Source organism: Manacus candei, unplaced genomic scaffold (genome assembly GCF_025592945.1).
Source record: "Manacus candei isolate 608988 ecotype Guabito, Panama unplaced genomic scaffold, ASM2559294v1 h1tg000092l, whole genome shotgun sequence".
Taxonomy (NCBI): Eukaryota; Metazoa; Chordata; class Aves; order Passeriformes; family Pipridae; genus Manacus; species Manacus candei.
The window spans coordinates 1100759-1125971 of record NW_026138140.1 but is presented as its reverse complement, the minus strand read 5'-3'; the positions used below and the strand labels follow the sequence as shown (position 1 = coordinate 1125971).

General features: G+C 39.4%; 1 protein-coding gene across 2 annotated transcripts in view; it reads left to right on the top strand.

The window, feature by feature from the left end:
- The window catches only part of TBC1D9 (TBC1 domain family member 9), a 51243-nt gene that overhangs the window by 9596 nt on the left and 16434 nt on the right, over positions 1-25213 (top strand). For both annotated transcript variants that reach the window (XM_051768099.1, XM_051768098.1), the window contains exons 2-10: positions 5277-5387; positions 11017-11135; positions 12583-12811; positions 13893-14154; positions 15079-15286; positions 18006-18212; positions 19898-20068; positions 21580-21730; positions 23292-23506. In XM_051768099.1, the coding sequence (XP_051624059.1) occupies positions 5277-5387; positions 11017-11135; positions 12583-12811; positions 13893-14154; positions 15079-15286; positions 18006-18212; positions 19898-20068; positions 21580-21730; positions 23292-23506 (1673 nt within the window). The remainder of the gene's footprint in view (positions 1-5276; positions 5388-11016; positions 11136-12582; positions 12812-13892; positions 14155-15078; positions 15287-18005; positions 18213-19897; positions 20069-21579; positions 21731-23291; positions 23507-25213) is intronic.

Here is a 25213-nt window from a genome sequence, read left to right as displayed (position 1 = left end):
CTTCTGCAGGATATGCTTTTGTGTTTGCATGCTAAAAACACGTATGCTCTTTGTTTAGGCATTTTTTTTAGATAAAACACTCCTAGCAGAAGGTGTTGTGAGAGACTGTCAGGCTGTAGATTGTGTTCATGTAGATCTGGGAGAAGGATACAGCAGGGCAGGGCTCTGCTGCTGGGAGTCGGGTGAATAACACATTTGTAATCTGGCAAACTGGGGGAAGGGAGGGTGTCCCTGCGTGGCAACATTGCACAAAAACAGTGATACCAACTGCAGAGTGACCTCCTTCCAGCTCTGGGCAGGGTGTGATACAAGGTGGCCCCATGTCACTGAGGAATGGATGTATCACAGGTCTCTGGGGTGTGCTGAAAGCACCTCTGCTCTGAGGTTAAAGCTGAATTGGAAGCATCGCTGTCTGATACCATCCCAGGCTTTTTCATGGTGTTTGCTGTGCAACAAAGCCGTGGCTGCTGGTAACTCTTAAGCTTTGAAATGCCATTATTTATTACAATTCATTGGCTTCAGTGTTTTAATAAGGTGTGCTAGAGGTAATACATAACCCAGATCCTCACTGTTGGTTGGATATGTAATCCAATTTACTCTGAGAGCCCGGTGTATTTTAGCAGGAAAAATGCCGAAGGCTCACAGATATAATTGTAACATTGCTGTCAGGGGGACTGTAGAAAGGTGATAAAGACTCTTTAGTCTTTGTCTTAATTTTATTTAAATTAAAGTGTGACTTTCTATGAAAGAGGGTTAGTGTTGTTATAAGAAAATCCTTTGGTACTAAAAAAGATTGTTCATGCGTACAGTGCATAAACTGCCTTTTCCTTTAAAACCACCAGCAATCGATGCTTTATAAAGCAACTTTTTTGTGAAAGATAGAAGAATTATCACTAGCTATACTTTAAAAGAAAGAAAATAAAGAGGGAGAAGTATTCCTGCAGCAAAGATCTGTACCATGGATATCCAAACAATCACAGATATTGTGACTTACTTCAGGTATTTGAGTCCAGTATGTGTGCTTTCAGTGGTAACTTGCAGTGTACCAGGTTGATTCTACAGCAGATCATCCCTTGATTTCATTACTGTTTGTGGGCAGTTTGTAATCAGTCTGGACTGTAAGTCATGTGGAATGCTGGTCTCCCAAGAGCAGGGAGTGCAGTGGTGCTTGGAAACATCTGAACTGGCCGAAGCAATTGGCTTAGTTTTCACACCAGAATGACCTACCTTTCCAGAAAATATTCTTTGGTGAGATAGAAATAATTTGACTTAAAAGGAGTCTGTGTTATGCAGGAGGTCAGGCTTCATGTGATCGTAATCCCTTCTAGCAAAAAACCAGGTTGAAAATCGGTTGCTAGTGTAAGGATACAAGAAGAGAACATCATAATTTAATGTGTGAATACAGACTACTAGTCTGTACACTTTCTGCAGTGGTTACAGGCTCCCCCTCCAGTTTATGACTAAATGTGAGCCACCACTGAGTGTGGTCAGATAAGTAAAACGTAGTGTGATATCTTCCTTCAGCACAAATTGCATCAGGTAACTGAACCCCTTTCCAGTAATTCCCTCCAGTGCATTGGTTGTCCTTCCAGTAACATGATGCAAGAGCAATTTCCCAGGCCCCCAGCCAGTTGTGGCTTTGTATTCCCTGGTTCCAGGTATTACATATCACTGGTTTTCCTCTGCTAATGTCTATGTTTTACAGAAAACAAAGAGAATATTGAGACATTTTCAGGACCTTTACTTTAGAATTCAAGTTTGCAAAAGAGGAACCAGACTATACAAAAAAAGTTGTGTCAAACAAAATGACTTTATCCCTCCCTTTTCCCTGTATTGGTATGGTTGCTCTAGAAATTTGGCAAGTGTGTCTCATGGGACTATTCCTTGATATATGGTTGCTTGTGCTTTAGTGCCCTCAGGATTGGGGCTGCTGTAAGTTAGACAAATGTTAATCTTACAAATTATACCATGTGCTTTATTTAACCTTTGCTCATGACAACATCACACTTCAACAAGGGCTTGCAGATCTAGTATTCTTACATTGAGAATTTCTTCCCTTATTTCAGTATCTAGTCAGAAACCTGATGAAATAATGGGAAAAAAACTTGCAATCAGTATAGTCATGTGATTTGATGCCTGGGTAATTTACTGGCTCTTGCCCAAAGGCCTGTCTAATCTAAGGAATATGATTCCTTGTTTCTGTTCTGTTTCTATAGAAACTTTCAGATTACTTAATCGCATCTGAAAAGGTACTTGCTCTATGAAGGATTAATGAACACTATTAAAATGCTGTTAATAGTCTTGTGTTTTTTAATTTTCGTTTCTACTTCATGTAGAAATTCCCCAAAGAGATCATCAGCATGAAATGCTGTGACTTCATTCTGGTTGCATCACGTCTGCATTGCAAAAAACCCCCAGCCAAAAAACGAATACCCAAACCCAAAAAGCCAGTGCTGACCTAACAATGCAAAACAGAACAGTTCCTGAAGGAGGGCAGACAGGTGTAGCTGCATGACTGCACAAGGAAATATTAACTGGTTTTAATGTTATAAAAACACATAATTTATTTTTTTTAAATATCACACGTATCATCTATCAAAATAGTTATGTGATGATAGAAGTAAGATTTTCCTGATAAAATGTCTGTTGCAATTATCTTGGTAAGCTAGACTTTGAATTTCCATGGGATCTTCTGGAGTTCTGTGAATTTTCTTCCTTTAACCTCACTACACAGTTGTTTCCATGTCCTGTTTCCACTGCTGAAAAGCCCCAGGGCAACACCTACTTACTGCACCACTGGAAAGTATTATTTGTTTTCTTTTCCTTTCCTACCTCCCATCTGTTGTTTCAGTGCTGGCTTGTCTCTTTTGTTGGTGGTTTGTTTTTTTTTTTATAGTGATTTGCACGTTTCTTTCAAGAAACGTGCTTTATCTTACAATGTTCAGTGGCACAGGGGGCTGCTCCTCTCCTGTCTGCCATATCCAGGTAGGATGGGAAACTCTTCTGAACTTAATGCTGCTGCACCAAGTCAGTAGGTTTGTTCTGATTCCCTGACCTTACCTGCATATCCCATTTTTCACAGCTGCAGTGCCCTCCTAGAACTAGGGGCAGAATTTGTTGGCAGGACCACCCACACGCCAACAAATTTGGAAATACAGCAGGAGGAGAGAAACAAGCACATTTTTAAAGAATGCAGGGAATTAACAGTGTTTCTGTAGCTCAGAGGAGATTGCGTTTGGCCAGCATACAACTTTATTTAGATATTACATCATGCCTAGTGCATATTTAGTGCTGTCAGTAGTCATGTGAAGCTGAAAAGCATAAAGAATCTTTGGCTTAATTCTGCTGTGTTTGCAGCAAACCCAGATGATGAAGGCAGTGTAGTGTCTGGCTTGGTCTGCACTCCAGCTGAGCTCATTGGCAGCTTTAAGTGTCTGAGGATCTTTGCACTTGGTTGAAGTAGTCATGTGCCTTCTGGACCAGGACCATACTGGGTTTGTGAAGCTCAGAAGGAGAGTATATTTAACTGAAAAAAAAAATAATTGAAGTAGCATTAACATTATAACCTACTTAATTCTCCTGAGTTTGGAGGGAGTCCGGGTGTATCCGGCAGGGCTGGGAGAGGATTGTTCAGAGGCAGCTTCTCAGTATACACCAGTAATCAAAGTGTGTGAGAGAGGAGGGTTTAAGATGGCAATAGGAGCAACTAAAGCTAGTTAGACTAATGAACATTGGGATATTTTACATTAACATTTTTGTTTGTATCCTATAAGTGGCAGATAGCTTTGTAACACACCTTACTAATGACCTCATGTTGTGTCCAGACTTGTTTCCTGTGTACTTTAGAATCCTTGTATTAAAAATTGGTGGATATTAAGGCATTAGGCAGAAAGAGGTTACGATTGATCTGACCTGTGAAGATCTGTATAAAACAAAATACAAATAGAAAACATAAAATGGGGAAATACAAAATCACTGATAAGCAGGGTATTTCTAAGTATCAGTTTCAGTTCAGATTTAAGGGATCTACTGAGATGGAAAACAGGTAGTGCTTTTTTATCTTTGTGATGCATAATGCAAATCTGAAAGAAGAACAGCGAGGGAAAGTCTTCTGTACCAGTTGTGACAGAGGAGAATGAGGAACTAATAAAAAAAACTATGACAGTAAAAGAAGAAAACAGCCATTTGAAAGGAGAAGAAAACTTTACCAGGAGTGTTTTAAAACATTCATTTCAGCTATTTACAAAAAAAAAACTATGGCAGTAAAAGAAGAAAACAACCACTTGAAAGGAGAAGAAAACTTTACCAGGAGTGTTTTAAAACATTCATTTCAGCTATTTACAAAAAAAACCCCTAATAAGTAATCATCAGAACTTCATCCATTTGTTTTCAATGTGTTTGAAATTTTTTTCAAACAATTGAAACAATTTGCTGGGAACTTCAACATGAGAATTTAAATCTGACATCTCTGCAGGGGAGATGAAAAATTTTTTTGGAGGTGAAAAGGGGAAAACCTTTTATTTCTTTTAAAAATAAATCGGTCTTTCTTGTGGAAGAGAGTTTTGAGGCGTTAGAGTTTGTTTTGTGTGTAGTTTACTGTAAAAATAGGATCAAGAATTTCTGGAAATATAGTTAGGAATTATTGGTAGCTTTTGGTATGCAACTGTTGATGGCCCCCTCAGTAGCAAAGAATTTTCAAAGCTACTTCTGAAAACAGTATGGCTTTGTCTTTCCCTAGTATCCTTTCATCTGAAAAACAGCTTGACTCTAAGGCATTTTGATCCTTTCTACCCTGAAGAATCAGACCATTAAGTAGCAAAGTTATTTTTGCTGGAAGTCTTAGTTTTTCCTATCTGACATTCCAGTTTTGAACACTTTTAGGGTGTATTGTTTGGGGGTTTTTTGTTGGTGTTGGAGGAGGGGGTTGTAGTTGGTGGGCTTTTTTTTCCCCAGGGCTCCAACAGTATATGAAACGCAGGAAAGAACTAAATAACTTTTGAACATGATTTGATAATACAGCTGCCTTCTGCTTTGCTTCAATTTGTTTGTCTTTATGTTAGAGTTGAGGTACATTTAAAAGCCAAAGTCCTGTTGGAATGGAAGATTTTTCCCTGTTGGGTCACTTTTCCTCTTTACAACATAAGCATGGGGATGAATATATAGGTCTGTATTTTGCCATGGAGGGTGAGATGGAATGGGGAGGGGCTACAGAGGCCCCTTCTGGGGGGATCTTGAATGGCCTATCACTGTTTTCATCATAATTTCCTGTTCTATAGGTCTCCTTGTGGGTACTCTTGATGTTGTGTTGGACTCCAGTGCCAGAGTGGCACCATATCGAATCCTCTACCAAGCTCCAGACTCCCTGGTCTATTGGACTATTGCCTGTGGTAAGGACAAATACACTGACATGGATTTTTATTCTTCCTGGATACTGTGTCACATACTTTAGAGAGCATCCTTCCTGCTGAGCACAGTCGTTTCAGGACAAATAAATGGGTCAGGACAAAAACCTACTCTAGTGGTAAAACTGAGAAACTCACAGGCTTCTAATAGTCAGACTTGAATGCCAGAGGATGTGTCTGTTATGCACAGTGACCGAGTAAAACTAGGAATGGCCGTGCAGTAGGGACAGAAGCCTCTGTTATTTCCCACTCTTCATCTCCCAGAGGTGTTCCCAGGCAAGCAGTATAGCATCCATTCCTCCTCCTTGCATCCTCTTCTCCATGCCCATGGCTCGCTCCTGCAGCATTCCTGGGTGATGGGGTATCTCTAGAGAGGATGGTCCGAGGAATACCTGGGTTATAGGCCCCAAATTACCCAGACAGGACACCTGGCTTCCTTTGCAGTGGTAACCAGGAAAAATATGCAGCCCCAGCGCTCATGTGAATACATACAAGCTGATAGCATTTCCTGGATAGTGAGCTCAGTCTCCTCCAGGATAAATGCCATCTAGATCCCAGGGATGCCTACCTCTTGGGTGTTTATTTCAGCCAGTGTATGGTCCTTCTAAATATGATGTACTTGAAAATTCAGCAAGATGGTAGCTAGGTTAAATACAGAAGTGTCTGTTTTGGTCATTAATGCTCCAACTTGGACAGATCTAACAGTAAGACCGGTCCTTCTGTCTTTATGGTAGTTAGTGAAAACAACTGAGTTTTGAAAAACAGTTGAATTATGAAAACAATTTTCATACATTAAATAGGACTTTTGATTGCATCAGGTCCTGTACTAAATGCTTGTTTCTATGGTCAGGTACTGATTGCAAGTAGCATCAAAGAGAATGTAGTTGGTCTCACATTTTGTTCGCTGGTTTTGTGTCCGGAGTTGAATGCAGAAGATCAAGGTCTCTTGGCTTTGATTTGCCAAGCATGTAAGGTCAGATCCTCCATTTGGTAGTGTTGCTTTTCAGTCTTAGCAAATGGAAACTTTTCCATGCAGCACCTCTAGCTCAATAGTTTCAGCAGCTGTTTTAGGCAACATCTAAAACTCTGTTCATTTGAAAGAAAATTGAGAAAAGAGGGCAGATGAGAAGTGCATACGTGCCTGTCATCTCTTTAATGACCTCGTAACCCCCAGCACCTGCACTGCTACCTGACTTTCAGAAACACTAGTTAATGAAGCTCTAGGACTCTTCTGGCCTAACAGTGCTGGCTCATCAGTGCACATTCTCTCAACAAAAATTTTACCATTTAGATAATTTGGATGACTTTTCCTCCGGAAAAATCCCCTCTTGGGAAGGGAAGAGGAAGAGGAATGAATGAAGGTTTGCTACGGATGTAACAATGTTAGCAGTTCAGAGCAGGCTCTGTTCTTAGGAACATATGATTTGTGTGTCTAACAAAGGTGATATCAAACGTGTCACATTCTGAATCCAACAGAAAATGTTTTAATTTTTTAATTAGCACAAGTATTTCTTATTATTTTTGATAGTATCAGACCTAAAAGAAGGCATCAATTTAAAGAGCCTTTTCCCCCTCTAGATCTATGAGTACCAACTCCCTGAGGATTTTAAAATTCAAATAACATAATTTATCTTTTGTGACAGGTAATAGTAAAACCAGATATTAATGAAATTGTCGATATTATGAAGGTTTTTTCCAAATCTTCATTTAACTTCTTGCTTTGTACTGTCATCTACTCTGCTGTGACCATAAAAAATGCATGTCAGCTTTCCATGGATCTCAGTCATGAGAAAGAAGTTTAAAAGTACTTGCCCATGTGTTTATTTACACTGTTGGTGCACAAGTAGAGGTAGTTGCACATAAAATCCCTTTTTCCTTTCATCCAGATGTCAATTAGTGCAGCAATTAGTAACCACCTCCATCCCATAAACTTGAAAAGGGGCAACTGAGGACACAAGTGTTTTTGCTGTTTGCAGACTCCCTTCCAAAGAAAACAACTTCGGAAATAGGCCATATGACTTTCCTTTAAGTGTATTTGCAGGTTGTTTTGCATGGTGCCTATGACTATAATGACTATAATTTTATACCTACAGTGTGTGTCCTCAGATAACCAGGGGCATACGATGGAAGGCAGATGAGTTATGGCCCCAGAATAAATGAATGTACCATTCATGTAGAAATTTATGGTGTTGATGAACTGTGAGAGCTTTTTTCCTCTTCTGTGACCGATATTGTGGATTTTATGTAAAAATATGGTACTGTGTTTACATTTAAGCTAGTATTAATAAACATGCTCTTCAATTATGAATCTTAGCCCTAGTTGAAATTGGTAATGTAGTTAATGTATATATCCATGATTTTGTTTTGTGGAGTGTTTCTTGAATTTTTAGTCTCGTAATATCTGGTTGATGGGTTAGTTATTTTTGTTAAATTATAAGACTGCACTAGCTTAGTCTTGTCACCTGAGGGGAGTAGTGTGGGTTTAACAGGGAGGTAAGATTTTACAGAAAACAAATAATTTATCTACATAACCTTGAAGCTGAGCAGCCCCGGGTTCCCTAAGGCTCTGCACTGTGGTTATTTTATGAATCTGCAACCAAAGCAATTCCGTCTGAACTGATCAAGGGTTGTTAAAATTATATGGGTTACTAAGGAGTTTAGCTGCATTTAGCTATGCAACTCGGATTTGTCCTGCATTGTCCTTCCCTGTTCCCTAAGGATAGTGCTGGTTATTTAGTACTTGTAATCTCTTACTTATACAGAAATTTGTCATATTCTTCATCGCCAGCCAGTCAGGGAGGGGATTGTCCTGCTTTGCTCTGCACTGGGGTGGCCTCACCTTGAATATTGTGGCATTTTTGGGCACTGCAATATAAGAAAGATATTAAGCTCATAGAGAGTCCAAAGGAGAGCAACAAAGATGATGAAGGGCCTTGAGGAGAAACCGTGTGAGGAGTGATGGAGGGCACTTGGTCTGTTCAGCTGGAGAAGAGGAGACCTCACTGGAGTTACAACTTCCTTGGGAGGAGTAGAGGAGGGGCAGGCACTGATCTCTTCTCTGTGGTGACCAGTGACAGGACCTGAGGGAATAGCATGAAGTTGTGTCAGGGGAGGTTTAGGTTGGATATTAGATAAAGGTTCTTCACCCAGTGGGTGGCTGGGCACTGGAACAGGGTCCCCAGGGCAGTGGTCACAGCACCAAGCTTGACAGAGTTCAAGAAGCATTTGGACAATGCTCTCAGGCACATGGTGTGAATCTTGGGGATGGTCCTGTACAGGGCCAGAAACTGGACTCAGTGATCCTTGTGGGTCCCTTCCAACTCAGCATATTCTGTGATTCTATCTTCAGTAAAGAAATAATCTCCATCTCCAGTAAGTAGATGTACAGACTGACTCAAAGAAATGTGTTCAGGTTGACTAACAAGCATCTCAAGTAAGTATATCTGCTTGGAAGACAAAACTGGACATGACAGCCTCATCAGCTGTCTCAAGCCATTCCTATTTCTTAGTCACCAGCTGAAACAAAACTGAGATCATACTTCTGAGTGTGTTTGAAAGCATGTTTATATGACTTTTAAGTTTTCTTCTCAGGACTTAACTTGATCACTTTTCCTCTGTACCTTCACCTCCTACCTTAGACAAACCAGCCTAGGTGTTAGAAACCTAACCCTGACACTGAGAGATGCTCCCATGTTGCTCATGCTGTTACTGCACCCCACCTGCTAGGCAACTGCCCCTTCTCATCCTCTCTCCAATTGGGGATATTAATTAAGTTTATTACTAACAAAATCAGAGAAGGATAATGAGAAGTAAAATAAATCTTAAAGCCACTTTTCCTCCACCTCTCCCTCCTTCCCAACTCTACCTCCTCCCCCTCAGTGGTGCAAGGGGACGGGAGCGGGTGGGTTATGGTCAGGTTGCTTCTGCTGCTGCTCAGGGAGAGGAGTCCTTCCCCTGCTCCAGTGTGGGGTCCCTCCCATGGGAGAGAGTGCTCCATGAACTTCTCCACAAGTGGATTGTTGCAAGTTGAGAATAGTCAACCAAAGGAGGTCCACAAGAAGTGATGAAAAATAATTGATGAACCACAAACCAGAAATAGACAGCCTTAATAAATAGTTCATCATGATAGTGTGTCTGCACTGCTTGTCACTGCTCTTCAAGAGATAAGCAATTTTTCTGATGACAGTCTGGTTTTATATACATAGCTCATGCATTTTATCATTGATTTTTACAGCAGTTTAAAAGCCAAGAAGAAATAAAATAGTCTTCAGACCACCTCCTGAGTTCCAGAATAGTCTGGTTGCATCCAGCAGTTTTAAGAGGAAGCAGCAGTGGTTCTGAAATATTGATTACATTTGCAGGCTATTCTGCAACTCATTTATGTATCCGTACTACAACTAGAATTGTGAAATTCCCCTGGAAGTTGCACAGAATGTTGCATTCTGTTGCCTTCTTGGAGTTGTGTTAAAGCTCTGATTGTATACTGTACAAAGAATATTGTTCCCCATCATTTGCTATTGAAGTAAGCTGAAGAAGTTATTAGCAGCAGCTTGTTGCAATTTAACCTCTTTCCAGTGGTTGTTTCACATGTGCCCTTATTTTGTTGGGTTCTGAAGGCATTATTTAACTGGTAGGTCCTCTGTGAATATGTAATGTTTGTTTTCTGAAACTACTTGAATTTTGACAGAATTCCCTCAAAATACTTTTTTGGGGGAACAGGTTTTTTTGATCGCTTGAGTTTATTCTTCCTCCTGGGGGGAGGTGGCACAGGGAGATCCTGAAGAGCACCAATGACTTTATTCTGCAAGATGTTGAGAATGGGATCAAAATAGAAGTTATATTTATTACAATCCATCTGAAGTAAAATAGAAAAAAGCTTTGAATTTATAAACTCTAGTTCATTCATGAAGCTTTTTCATCCCTTTCTATAAGACTTTACAGGCTACATCTATGCTGATTCCTCAGTATCAAATATCTCACTTGACCCCTTTTGATCTCCTAAGGAAACAAGGGTCATCAAAGTTTAGTTTATTATTTCATCACTAAAAATAAACCACCTCTAACAACCATCTTCCCCTAAAAGGTACAGCTTTCTTATAGGTCTTTCAGCACTTCTTTTGAGGAAGGGACATGTAGTAGAATTGTCAGGAAAATGATCCCTTTTAGCTATTATTTTTGAAATTTTGTCATTGTTTCATAATTTGGAGATGCATCTAATGGTGGAGGTTTTGTGAACCAATGGTAGAATATACAACTGTAGGGGTTGTATTGTCAGCTCCTAAAAGATGCAGGTAATACCTTTCTAACTCTTTAATGTCACATTAGGCATCTGAGTGTCATCATAGTTAGAATTCTACATGGAGGGGGCTTTTGCTTATGATACTGACATAAGCAGCTTGTGCTTCTCACAGAATAGTCTTGAATGTTGCTGCCTATTTATTATGAAATTAAATATAATGGGAGAAAATTTTGGAATTTCCAGACATCTAGTGGAATCCTGCATCTCCAGTTGCTGACAAATTTTCTTAGAGTCTTCTGTTTATGATTAAGAGGCCATTGACACCGGTGAAATACTTCTTTTGTGACTTTTGGTTGGGTTTTTTTTTACATACAGGTTGCTCAAGGAAGGAAATCACTGAACACTGGGAATGGCTTGAACAGCATTTGTTGCAAACGCTTTCAATCTTCGAAAACGAGAACGACATAAACACATTTGTCAGAGGAAAAATACAGGTAGTGTATATGCTGCTATAAATGTTGTTAGTGATAAATGTGACTGTGGAAGGAAAACTGATGTGAATTCTGAACAAATTTGACCTGGTAGTCCCTAGGCTGCTCTGCATTTTTGAAGGAAAACCAGATGCTAAGTAGCAACATGTGTGTAAAAATCAGGGAAACTGGGATTAGTGCACATACCTATAGCACTGTGATCTAAAAAGATCCCCATATAAATATATAGGCAGGGCTTCAGACATTATAAGTTCTAAAATTAATTGTGCTGTTGCCTGTCTTAAACTTTGACAGTTTTTTGACAGTTTCTTAAACTTAGACTGTTTTTCCAGTGCAAAGCTTTATTTTTTTTTATATGCTCATGTCTCCTTCCCCTCTTCTGTATAGTTAAATCCTGTAGTTCTGGCATTTACATTTCATGTATTAGGGGTTGCTGGTTCATTGATTAGTTTGGTTGGTTGTGGGGGGTATGGAGGTGTTGGTTTTCTCAGAATTTCTTTTTCTCTTTATAGGAGAGAGAGTAGCTATACTGGTAAAAAGTACTTTATCTGCACTAAGAATTATCTAAAAATAAATACTTGGTAAAAGATTGATTATAAGCAACATAACTATGTTTACTGGGTGTGTGTTCTAAGCATATGCTTTGCTTCATTCCTTTTTTAACATTTCATGTAATAAGTCAGCTGTCTTAAGAATCCCCCAGTTGCTTGTGTTTTACTAGTGACTCAGATTTGAGGGCTACAGATGGTCATGGAAACATATGAGAAGACCTCTGTCTTGTGAAATATAATCCTTTAAGGAAATTGTTACTTCTTAGAATTGGACAAATGCTAAATGTGAATTTAGTCTTATACTACTAAATATTACTTATAAGTAGTATTGTACTACTTCTATTACTAAATGTGAATTCTCTGTCTTATATTCTGCATTCCATCTAAATACAGAGCGAGTTGAAGGCAAAAAGTCAGTTTCCATTTTATAACTTTAGTATAAAAGGCAATAGAGATTATTATAAAAGAAATTGGGAAAATAAGTGAGTAGACCAGAGCTTCATCAGAGAACAGAAGGAACTGTAGTCTTCAACATATCAAGAGCAGCTTTTCACCAGACAGTTGACACTTCAAATTTCATGAAGGTCATCAACACCTGAAAGTGAGAATAATATTTTCCACTGTGACAGTTAATCTAATAGAAGATTTTCTTTTTCTTTTGCTCAAGGTCCAGTGAAAGGGGTCACAGAAGTAATTTGATATTTTCCCTGATGAATAACAGATCCTTTTTTTCCTTTTATTTTTCCTTCCCTTTTGAAAAAATTTTTTCTGGTGAAATCCTATCCCAGGGAGCACATTTACACCTAGGAGGAAAATATGACAAATCTCAATGATAATTAGGATATCTGATGCCCCGTGGCAACTAACATGATGTGCACTTCTTTCACTCCCTCCTCTAGGGCATCATCGCTGAGTACAACAAAATCAATGGCATCAAAGAGGATGACGATACAGAAAAATTCAAGGAAGCCATAGTGAAATTTCACAAGCTTTTTGGGATGCCAGAAGAAGAGAAATTGGTGAACTACTACTCCTGCAGTTACTGGAAGGGGAAGGTGCCCCGTCAGGGCTGGGTGTATCTCAGCATTAATCACCTTTGCTTTTACTCTTTCCTTATGGGCAGGGAAGGTATGTTTTTGGTGGAATGGTAATCTGTGCATCTAAGAATTGTTAGGAAATCTTCTGTAGTTTATTACTGTTCACCTGCTGAACACTGGGGGTAAAAAGACACTGCTGAGGAAAAGAGGAGTAGGGAGCAATTCCTTGATTGTCACCCTGCTTCACTGCATGCTTTTGTTCCCTTGTTTGTTTTGTATTTCTCAAGGTAGTTCTCTCTAAAACAATACCTTGCATTGTTTAGAGACGTGGTTCACCTCAGGGACTGTGCCCAAAAGGGAATAGGGATGAGATCACACCAGTTTTGGCTCCTTCTGCTCTTATACAATCCTGCAGTACTTCTCTGGCAGACTTCGCAACCTCAAATGCCACATGTACTCTTGTACAACTCCAGAACATAAAGGTCTCAGAGGAGACCCAGAATGAGCTACATAGTGTGGATGCAACCAGTCTGCTCTAGAGGGAGTTAATTCAAAACAATGTGGAGGTGAATGAATCTGCAGTACTTGGTTATGGGCAGTGGATCAATCCCCAGTCACGAATGGCTGGAGTTTCTTGTTTTTCCTTGGTTGTTTTGTTTGGTTGGTTAGTTGTTTTGGTTTGTTGGTGGTTTTTTTTTTTGTTTTTTTAATAAATGTAGATTTAACCTCTCTTTTAAGGACACCACCTATATTGGTGTTTGGAAAAAAGCAAAGGATCTGCCATTACTGTAATATTTGAAACTTTTGAATGTATAAAAATAACACAAGCCTGTCTGATGTGTTAGGACTGTTTCTTTGGTTCCACAGGAAAAGAGGATATCAGAGTCTGAGCAAGTGCTGTGGCAATGATAAGTTGTGTTAGACTACCCAGCATTGTAATGCTTGTGTGGTGTTCTGTAAACAAAGTAAATGATATTTAAACTCTTTTATCTGCTGCTTGTCAGGTGACAGTAGTTTGTTTGTACAAGCTGGGTCTATTTGTGCTGAGCTCCCAACTTTTCAAGATGCAATGAAAATTCATCTGAATGCATTTTATAGGAAGAGGAAGATAAATGCTCTTGAATATGCTCATTTTGGTACTGAATCTTTTTTCTTTGTTTGCTCCTGTTCAGCAAAGCTAGTTATCCGCTGGGTTGACATCACTCAACTTGAAAAGAATGCTACACTGCTCTTCCCTGATATGATCAAAGTGAGCACAAGGTCAAGTGAACATTTTTTCTCAGTATTCCTTAATATCAGCGAGACATTTAAACTAATGGAACAGCTTGCCAATATAGCAATGCGACAGCTTCTGGACAATGAAGGATTTGAGCAAGACAGGTCATTACCCAAACTGAAAAAGAAATCCCCCAAAAAAGTATCTGCACTAAAACGGTAGGTATAGCACTGTCTCTTAGTCATTTGTTCCTCCTCAACCCTTTTACTTCCAGGATTTCATCCCAAAGTTTTCTAATGTTGCTGCCATTTACTGTTACTCCAAAAGGAATGATTGATTCCAGCAGTGGCAAAATGTGAGTAATTATTTGAATATAATTACTTGGTGTCCTGTAGAAATGGGAAAGGGACAACATTTGAATATGAACTTGAGACAAATTCTAGTTTGTTCAGAAGCTCTTTAGACTCTCTCTCAACACTGGCTTCATTAGTTATCTGTTGTAAGGCTGTTTTATGTCACTAGGAGAAGGTAATAAAGTGTTATTAAGAAATGTGTGTAACATTCATATTTGGTCCTAAAACTGGGATTGAAAAATGATTCTAGATAATGAATTCTATATAAAACTTACTTTAGGTAACAGGGATACAAAAATTGACATAAAATTATAAGGGATAAAGAACTATCTGGAAAATATTTCTGCTTCTTTTGTATCATACTGCAATTAGTTAGTTTCTTTAAATTTTTTTCATTATATGTTGGTCATTTTAGTGAACCATACAGAATTGTAATCAGTGCTTGTTTGTATTTCTCATTATTTAGTGACATCTAACATGCAGTATATCACTTGGGCCTGTATATATTCTCAGAAAGCAGGGATGAATATGGAAAGTTCATCCTGTCCTTCCCCTCTGAGAAGTCAGGATAAATGTTTAAGTCACTCATGGCAGATTTCTTTTTTTATGTAGTTTTAGAGCCTTCCAACAGTGAAGATTATACATGCCCTACATGCAAACTATTTCCACTGTTTTGCTGTTCACTTCATGCTTAGCTGAGTTGTATGTTGGCCATGATTTGCATAAAATGTATCTTAAAATGTATTATGTATTTCTTAAAACAAGAAAATCTCTCTGTGGGTTTTTCAGGGATCTTGATGCCAGAGCAAAGAGTGAGAGATACCGTGCATTGTTCCGGCTTCCCAAGGATGAGAAATTAGATGGGCACACAGACTGTACTCTCTGGACTCCATTCAACAAAATGCATATTTTGGGTCAGATGTTTGTTTCTACAAACTACATTTGCTTTACTAGTAAAGAAGAAAACTTGTGCAGCCTTATTATCCCTCTTCGAGAGGTAAATATTTTTTTATTTGTAAATTTATAGGGCAAATAATAAAGCAATGTCCTCTTGGATATTGCATCCTAGCTTTGATTTTTTTTTTTTTTTGAGGAAAACCTCTTTTGATCCTTTTAATCTCTTGTGAGCGTACCATTCTGATGTGTTCTAAGTAATATTTAATGACTGTGTATCTTAGTTTGTGATTCCTACTACTAAAATTCACAGGCACTTCTTTCAGTTTTCACAATCCTTGTGAGTCCTTCCTGTCCCATAATTTATATTCAGATTTACAGCCCCACTGTACATTTTTTGTACCTCATAGGGAGGGATGGACTGTGAAATTTCCTAGATCAATGAGTGAAAATTCTGTTAAAAAAATCTGTCAGGCAAGATTTGCTTTGGTCAGATGTAAAAAGATTAAAAAGATCCTAAAGTTTTGAATTGTCTCTTCGTGCAGGTTTGCAACTGTTTATTCCTGTACATGGGAAATATTTGTCAGCGTTTTTCAGATTGGTGTGTTTATCTTCTTAAAGCTGGTTACTTAAAGAAGATGTTCAGCAAAAAGCTTGTTTGATGCAATAAAAAAATAATTATGTTGGGGAGGTTTTTTTATGGTTGACTTGATTTGTGGGTTGATGGAAAATTGTGTAAAGTTTTGGAAGTAGTAGCAAGGCTGATGTAACCAAGGACAGTTTGGCTTAACTGAAGAACCATGGAATATTTCAAGGCACTGTTTCCCCCCACAAATCACTAAGAGTAAAGCAGTATTTGTTAGGTAATGTTGAAGTACAGCTTCTTGACAGCATGTTGCAATGGCTTTGGTTATTTGAGATGAGCCATTCAATTATGGTTGCACTGTTTGTCTGGGAATCAGTGGGAACAATGGTCCTCCAGGTAAAGCAGTGGAGGAGGAGAGCAAAGTCTCCATTTAGCAGGGCCTCTTTTCCTGCATGCAGATTCAGCAACAGCTTTTGATAACCACAGGCACAGCAGCACAGGATTGAAAGCAGCTCTAAAGCTTTAAGAAGTAGCTGAAGGAATAAGTGCTTTTGTGTGAACAGGTTTGTCTCAGCACCAGCAAGGAGAACAGTAACCCACGGGGTAATGTCATTCCTCAGAACAACTGATCAGTACCCTTAATAATTAAGGGAAAGCTTTCTATTTAATTAAAGCTTTGGGTTAGACCCTAACCTAATTCCTGTATTCTGTGGTATCCTGGGGGTGTTTTGGCAGTTGAGACAATGAGCATCGATTCACAAATTATGGTCAAAAAAGATGATTTTTGGTGGCTGACTGCACTGCTCACTGCACCTACAATAGGTACACTCTCCAAGATGAGCACTTCAGATGTGTGTGTCTCTATTGAATAGGAAATAAGTGGAGCAGAGCATGCTTGCTGTCATGTCTGCTCTGTGCCTTTAGAACTTGTCTGTCTTTTGTGCTGACTGCGCTCAAACAGTTTTTAAGCGGAACAGAAAAATAACATGGGAACACTTTTTAGCTAATTTCAATATGCTGTTAGTGAAGATCCTGTAAGATAACAAAAAACTAATATGTTTGTAGTTAACAGAAAAATAAAAGGAAGTGGGAAGAACGGAGAAGTCATTTAGCACCTGGAGCTGTGCACTGCAGTCTTTAAATACATCTTCAAAGAAAATGTGGGAAAAATGATTATCCATTTAGCTAAAGAGATATTAATATTATAGCACTAATGTCTTACCATTGATTTCTGTTTTAAAAAGGGTTTAAAAAAGGAGCAAAAGTAAAGGTCCTAGCAAACTGAAATATGCCCCTTTCTATTCTGAAGGCAGTAAGTCAGTTTTCATTACCTAAGAAATCATTTAAAATTGTAAAAACAATATTTACCGTTGTGATTTGTGTTTTGTTCAATGTATGAACTGCACAAACTTGATTGATTGATTTATTTTTAAGGCTAATAATTGGTAATGTTTAGAACACACAGCTGTTATATAATTCATCAACGGTGTGTGACTTGTCCCTGAGATTTCTTTGTGTTACCATGATTTACTGAAAGCTTAGGGAACCAGTTCCTTGTACTCAATAGATTGTTGTATGAGTACTGTTTACAGGTTGGATGGAGTTCAGTTAGATTAGTGACTGCTCCACTAACAATTGAAGGCCAAACAGAAGCCTGCACCTCACAGAGTCAGATGTTTTCCTTTGTAAGAGAAGGAAACCTAAACATGGTAGGTTAGTTTCCCTTTGTTCTGAGTTTCTGTGTGCTGTGAATATACAGTTAAAATAACAGTTGTTATCACAGTATCCAACTAGGATATAATAGTACACGAGTGTTGTCTCAAAAATGGCTTATTCCCATGTATTGGCAATAAAAGGTAGGCAAAAGTCTTCATTGATTCAGCCTATAGTGGTGCTGAGAAGCAGGAGAGGGATTTGGAAGTCCTACAAGAAGGCCCATAGATCTGCCTCCCACAGACAAAATTTTGTTTTACTGATTCTTTTAAGATAAAACCAGAAGAATATAAGTTATGCAGAGGAGTTCTGCTGGAGAATGTACTGAAGCCAGTTGTTTGAGGGATGACAGCCTTCATCTTTCAGACCTGTATGCAAATCATGTTTTCCATGCAGAGGGATGTCCATAGTGACTTGATACAAGGGCAAAAGGAGCGTGAGTTTATTGTATTAAGATGGTTTCTCAGACCAAGCAACTTGATTAATTAAAGATCTTAAAGCTGTAGCCCCTGTTTCTCCCTAGGTGACAATAGTGGAAAAGGCAGACAGTTCCAGTGTGCTGCCCAGCCCGCTGTCGATCAGCACAAAAAACAGAATGACGTTCCTCTTTGCCAACTTGAAAGACAGAGACTTTCTTGTACAGAGGATCTCGGACTTCCTGCAACAAACCACTTCAAAAATATACTTGGAAAAAAATATTTCTGGAAGCTATATCAGCTCAGATGATGAGGTATGTGGAGGAATGTGAATAATTTACTAGAGGGGGATTTTAACTGGTGTGGGAAAAGGGGAGCCAGGAAGAAAGCTAAACCTTTGTACACAGAAATGTTACCTCTTTTGTGTTAGTGCATTTTAGTTTCCTTAAACTGAAGTGTTTAAATTTTACAATGAAGATATCTATTTTTTGTGTTAGACCTAAGAGAAATCATAACTGCTGAGGAAAAGCTACTTTAACTCCTGCTGCCACATTCTGAAATTACAGTATATCTTGTTGGAAAGTGTCATAGCTAATTAACTGGTTCATTGAATGATACTTTTAATATCTATTAAGTTGTCCAAGTCAAATGTAATCATGGAATTTTAATAATTTGAAGAAGTTATCATTGGATATGAAACTCTTTTTATTCAAGACTTTAGCTGCTAAATCCCGTCCTTTGATTCTTCTGCAAACAACATCTGAGCTGAGCAAGTTTGCATGTGCACAGCTAGTGAACTTTGGAACATTTGAACTAACAAAAAACCCCTGCCCTGTCCTGGACATGAAATGCCCCTATTCTGAACCCCCTCCTTATTTATGTGTGCAAAGTAAATGGTTCTTGAAAGATATGATAAGGTACACTTTTCTTAGCCCTTCTGAATGTCAAGCCTTCTGCTGAATTCCAGATTTTATGTATGAAATTCAGGTGCTTCATAAAATGACCTCATCAGATCTGTTAAACCCAGAAAAGTTTACTGGTTCAGATCTCAAAGCAGAAAAGGCTGTTGTGGGTGTATCATTTTGGTTTTATGTGGGTAGATCTCACATTCCAAGTCTGTACTAAGCCATACCTTAGTATTGCACTGAATAGCCCTACCCTGTTTGCTATGTATATCTTAATAGAATTTTTTTTTATTTGCTTTGTTGATGGTGAGGTATAATTACTCTGTTGTTATAGTTGTATGCCAGAGCACAAAGGCATATGTAGTGCTGAAACTTCATCTTGCCTTTTGCCCTAAATGGATCTAAGTATTCTACCTACTGATTTATAAACACAAATTAGTAATTGCAAGCATTATTACTACATTTAGTAATATGACTACATATGTAGACATGCATGACTACTATTTGCAATTTCAGGCATTTACTATGAACTTCTCTATGAGATTTTACTGTGATACAATTTCAAAAATGTTTGAGAAGTCAGAAAATCGTTTTTCTTTAAAATATTTTTCTTCCACATCACCTTATGACAATGTTGAATTTTCTGTAGAACATATTTTTGATCAAGGGGAAAAATAATTTATTTTGTATATGTCTGTATAAACATATATACAGATATAAATATGTGGTTTTATATGTGTACACACACATATAAAAATACCTGTTATATATAAAATTTTACATTCTGGACAGTCATGGAGCCACCCATGGAGTTAACAGTCCTACAATGCTGACAGCAGACCAAAGGAGCTGGTTCAGTTGCCCAGGGCTACTTCAAGTTAACATGACCTTAGTAATCCTCATTATAGAATTTTATAGTGTTCCAGGGGAGCTATTTGGAAACTGGTTTAATTTCTGCTGCCATATGGTCAGCCTGTACATGGGCGAGCGTTTGTTAACTGTTAGCATGTATGACTTTTTAGAGTAAAATGAAGCAAAAAGTCTGGACTCTGGGTCATCCCCATGTCTGTATTGCTTGTGACTGCTTTCTGCAGGTGTTCACAAGATCCAGCAGTTCAGTTTCTGCCAGCCCTCACAAAAGCCTGAGCTCTGAGTCGGAGGGAGAGCGACAGTTCAACCTCAATGACAACGGCATTCCAACAGCAACTCAAGCTTTAATGACCATGTATCGGCGGAGGTCACCTGAGGAGTTCAACCCTAAGCTGGTAAAATGCACCCCTGAGTGCTGTACCTGACTGAAAAAGCTGTTAAAGCATGTTTTCTTTCAAACCCATGTTTCTGACCCAGAAGAGTTTCATCCAGAGCTAATAGGCAGTGCTTTTCACAGAAATAAAGCGTTGAACATGACATTGTTTTACCAACAGAAATAACTTCACGACAGGAAAAAAAAGCAAAGGAGAGGTTGTGTTCCTGTTCTTTAGTACAACCGTGTAGTGGATTGACCATGACCGGGTGCCAGGTACCCACTAAAGCCACTCTCTCACTCTCCCCTCTGCAACTGGACAGAGGAGAGAAAAAAAAACCAGCTAACAATTCATGAGTAGAGATAACAGCTGGGAGAGGTCAGTGACTGATTACCTTCATGGGCAAAACAGACTCAAAGTGGGGATAGTACTTAAATTTATTACTAACAGGATAAGAGCCAAAGAGCGAGAAATAAAACAGTATTAAAAACCACCTTCCCCTCACCTCTTGTTCCATATTCTCCCTCCTCCACTCCAGTGGTGCAGGGGGACAAGGAATGGGGGTTGCAGTCAGTTGTTTCTGCCGCTGCTCAGAGAGAGGAGTCCTTCTCCTGCTCCTGTGGGGTGCTTCCCACAGTGTGAGTCTCCAGTGTGAGTCCATCCCTCAGGCAGCAGTTCTTCCCAAACTGCTGTCCCATGGTTCACTCCTCCATGGGGTGCAGTCGTTCATGAATGAGCTGTACTGACATGGGTCCCCCACAGGGGACACAAGTCTGGGAAAAACCTGCTCCAGCGTGGGCTTCCCTCTCCATGGGCTGCAGGTCTCTGGCAGGACCCTGCTCCATCTTGGGCCTCCCACGGGGTCACAGCCTCCTTCATGCCTCCACCTGCTCCAGCATGGGCTCCTCCATGGGCTGTAGATGGGTCTCTGCACCCCGATGGTCCCCCATGGGCTGCAGGGGCACAGCTGCCCCACCATGGGCTGCACCAGGGGCTGCAGGGCCTCAGCTCTGGCACCTGGAGCACCTCCTGCCCCTCCTTCTGCACTGACCTTGGTGTCTACGTTGTTCCCATGTTCTCACTCTGCTCTTCCCTGGCTGGAATTCTTTCTGAGCAACAACCTTCTTTTCTTAAATATGTTATCAGAGAGACATTACTGTCACTCCTGATTGACTTGGCCTCGGCCAGCAGCAGGAAGTCCGTCCTGGAGCCGGCTGGCATTGGCTCCACGGGACAGGGGAAACTTCCAGCAGCTTCTAACAGAAACCATCCCTGTAGCCTGCCCCCCCTGCTACCAAAACCCAGCGACAGAAACCCAGTACAGACTGCTTCAATATCATTCTCTTAACAGCAAGGTCTACTGGGATAGAAACCAGGAAGCCCACTAAGAAGAAAATTGGACTGCAGCCAAGTTACTTCTTACTCACTTGGAAAGTTAGGACATTGTAGGCTTTTTAGCACTTAAGATTTCGGTGGGGCAGAGTGTTGGGAAGAGAAGCTGCATCTTTATGCCTGCCTTCCTTTGCTTTTAGGCTAAAGAGTTCCTGAAGGAACAGGCCTGGAAGATTCACTTTGCTGAATATGGCCAAGGAGTCTGTATGTATCGTACAGAGAAAACCAGAGACCTTGTGCTGAAGGGCATTCCAGAAAGCATGAGAGGGGAACTTTGGCTACTCTTTTCAGGTAGGTATTCATTTGAATGTGACTGTGGGGTATAAGCAGAAGCATGAAGGGGAAAAAAAGATTTCAAAGATGATTAAAGGTGCAGATAATAAGTGTCTAAAAATATATGGAGTAAATAAGGTTGTGATTGTTAGCAGGCACCAGACAGGTTCAGACAAGAGTTCTGTTTAGACTAGTAAGTACCCTTTCTTCAAACAGGCTCACAAATTTAGGGAAGAGTATAAAAAAGCAGAATGCACACTCTGTTACCAGAAGCCAGCAGTCTAGGGGCCTCCTGGATGTTCAACATCTACCAGCAAGCCTCATTCCCATTTACTTAGTAATTTCTGAATCCAGTTAAACTTTTGGCCTTCACAGCGAGTTGTTGCAAGGAATTCCAAAGTTCACACATGTTGCATGAAACCACTATCTTTTTTTGTTAATAATACAAAAAAAAGTTACTTTATCATTTTATTAGATGTTCCCATTATGTGAAAAAAGGTAAGAAAATACTTCTGTCCATCTTCTGTGCCATGAAGGATTCTCTAGATCTGTATCCCCTTAGGCCTTTTTTTCAAAGTTGAAGAATTTTATTAATTTTTTTAATTTTATTAATTAGTTATGTGGAAATCAGTTCAACCTCAGGCTTTCTTCATAACCCTTCGCTTACTGTATACCTTCTCTAGCTCTAGCCCACCCCAAAATTGTTACCACAGCTACCCACACCATTTAGGATATGAGCTCACCAGAGACTTTATATGATGCTTTCTGGTTTGTTTTCTATTTCTTCCCTAATAATGCTTAATCATGTACATCTCTGTGCTGCTGGGCATTATCAAATGATTTCAGAAAATATACACAGGAATGCACAACTCTGTTTTGTGTCCGATTAGCAGCTAGTTTAGACTAATTTTAAAGGTGTATGTGTAACTAATATTTTCCATTTGTGCTACTGATGCTTGATTTTCATTTCCAGAGAAGTTTCAAAGTCAGTAATGAAATCTCATAGCAACTCTGTGAGCCTGTGGTGGTATCCCTAAGACAGGCTGTGTCCTGCCCAAGATGACAGAGTCATTTTCAGAAGCAGATATAGAACTCATGAGTCTCTTGCTTTTGGCTGATGTATCATACTTTCTGCAAGCAAACATTAATCTACTTGCCCTCCTCAGGGCAAGTAACTTTCTCAGAGAGGCATGTTTTGGGTTATTTAGGATAACCAAACCCGCAGCCATCTGCACAGGGAGCTCATGATACCATGTGACTGCATAGATGGTTTGTTCTTCATGCCTCATTTTTTGTTCTGGCTGAGAGACAGGCTTTATCTTCTTTCTTTTTTTTTTTAACCTCATTATAAAAATGCCACTAGAAGAGAAGACAAGATGGGCTGATAATCACATAAGCACACCCTTTTTATTTTTTTAATCACCTTTACCAAAATAACATTTCATATTTGAGATGCTTTTGAGCATGCTTGATGATATTCAAGATGAGAGGAAAGGGCAGCAGATCATCAAGCTGGAATACTGTACCTGCCAACTCTTCCTTTTTTCTTCTGGTTTTAATACTGTTCTCCTACTCTCAGGAGCCATTAATGAAATGGCCACTCATCCTGGCTATTATGAGGACCTAGTGGAGAAATCGATGGGAAAATATAACCTTGCTACAGAAGAGATAGAGAGGGATCTGCACCGCTCCCTCCCGGAACACCCTGCCTTCCAGAACGAGATGGGCATTGCTGCTCTAAGGAGAGTCCTGACAGCTTATGCTTTTAGAAACCCAAACATAGGATATTGTCAGGTAATTGAAACAGCCTGCACTCCTTCAGTTTCTGGAATTCCGCTTCTATCCTTATACTCCTGTTCCTTCAGCTGTGCACATGGGTGTTCAGCTGTGTGAAGTGCACTGGCACGTGGATAATGCTTGTGAGCTGACACCTCAGCACTGCAGAATGGCAACAGTGCTGAACTCGGAGGGATTTGACACGAGGAGCTACTCTGACAGCAGTATTAGCAGCACATGTTGAGAGATGTGAAGTTTTCTGTATGTTTTGCCCATAAATCTAGAAACTGGACAGAGCCATCTTGAAGTGCATCTACAGAAAATGACAAATGGACCGTGAAGAAAGCTTCTTTTTAACAAAAAAAACCCTCAAGCCTTAAATATTTATCTAATTATTCAATGTATTAGTTGTAATAACTCTCCACTTGTCAAAAAATAAAGCACCCTAGAAGATATCTCATCACTGTGAGCCACAACCATGTGTCCATAGAGTTAATACTGGTTAATGCTGGTTTTGGTGTTCTTATGTCTGTGATTCAGGTCACTTTATCTTCTGGTCCTAAATCATTCTTTCTTGCTATATAAGTCTGGCTTTATCACCTGGGCCTTTTTTTTCCTTCCTACATATTTTTGCAAAAAGGAAACTTAAATTCATGAGTATTAAGAAACCTAATTAGTGTTTGACTGTTAAGACTGACGAGTGAGTGCAAGCAGTTCTAACAAATACCATCATAAATTATTTAATAACAAATATAATACTAAGTAATAGCTACAACAACATTTGCAAAGGTTGTTTAACAGGGGAATGTTAGAAAGACACTTCAATTCTGCTTCCTAAAGCTGTCACAGTAATTAATAGCCTTGAGATTTGGTCCATGGCATTCAGAACGCTACAGTGAGAATTCAGGCACTGAAGTATTTCATACATGGTAGACAAGATAAAAGGAATAACAGAGCTGTTACAGAGCTGTAACATAGTTTGGAGCTTCAGCTGAGACCTTAGTTGTGGTTTTAGACAGGTAATGATCAAGCTGGAGTTTTAAAATGCTACAGGATTTGAAATTTAATTCCTTAGGAGACAAACTGAGAAGAAAATAGTACCGAAATACTTCATTTCTTCAGACTAACAGCAGTCTAGTCAAAGGCTGTAAGCAAACAATTCGAGGTCATTGTACAGTGCTGTGGTATTTGAAATAGAGTCAAACAGGCCGTAGAAAACTGTCATGTCCACATTCAAATGTAAAGAGTGAACAACAGCAAGGCACTTGTGTTTCACTGTGCTCTGGTGGTTTGTGAATGACACCCTTACAGACATTTGTCTGAGCTCACAGGTGCTCTGTCTTGACCTTTCCATGGGAGCAGAAAGCAGGGGCAGCACAGGCAGCCTCTGCAAGGAGTGCTGGAGCATCATTAGTGCTGTAAGAGGTATTTTGGCTGCACCAGACCCAGATTCCATGAGAGCACCTATGGGAGAGTATCAGTATCAGTGTAATGGGATGTTTGCAGATCTGAGCTGGCCCTTGATTAGGAAAAGAAATCTTGATTTATTCTTTTTCTAAAGGAAAAAAAAAAGAAAAGAAAACAATAACAATTTTTTGTGATTTTTTTTTGAGGCTTTCTTAAGTCTTCCTTTGAGCACTGGGAAAACACTGTCTTGCTGTTTTTACAGGGAAATACTTGAACAGTTTGGGGTCTGCAGGGGGAGATGTAGCTTATTTCTTAACC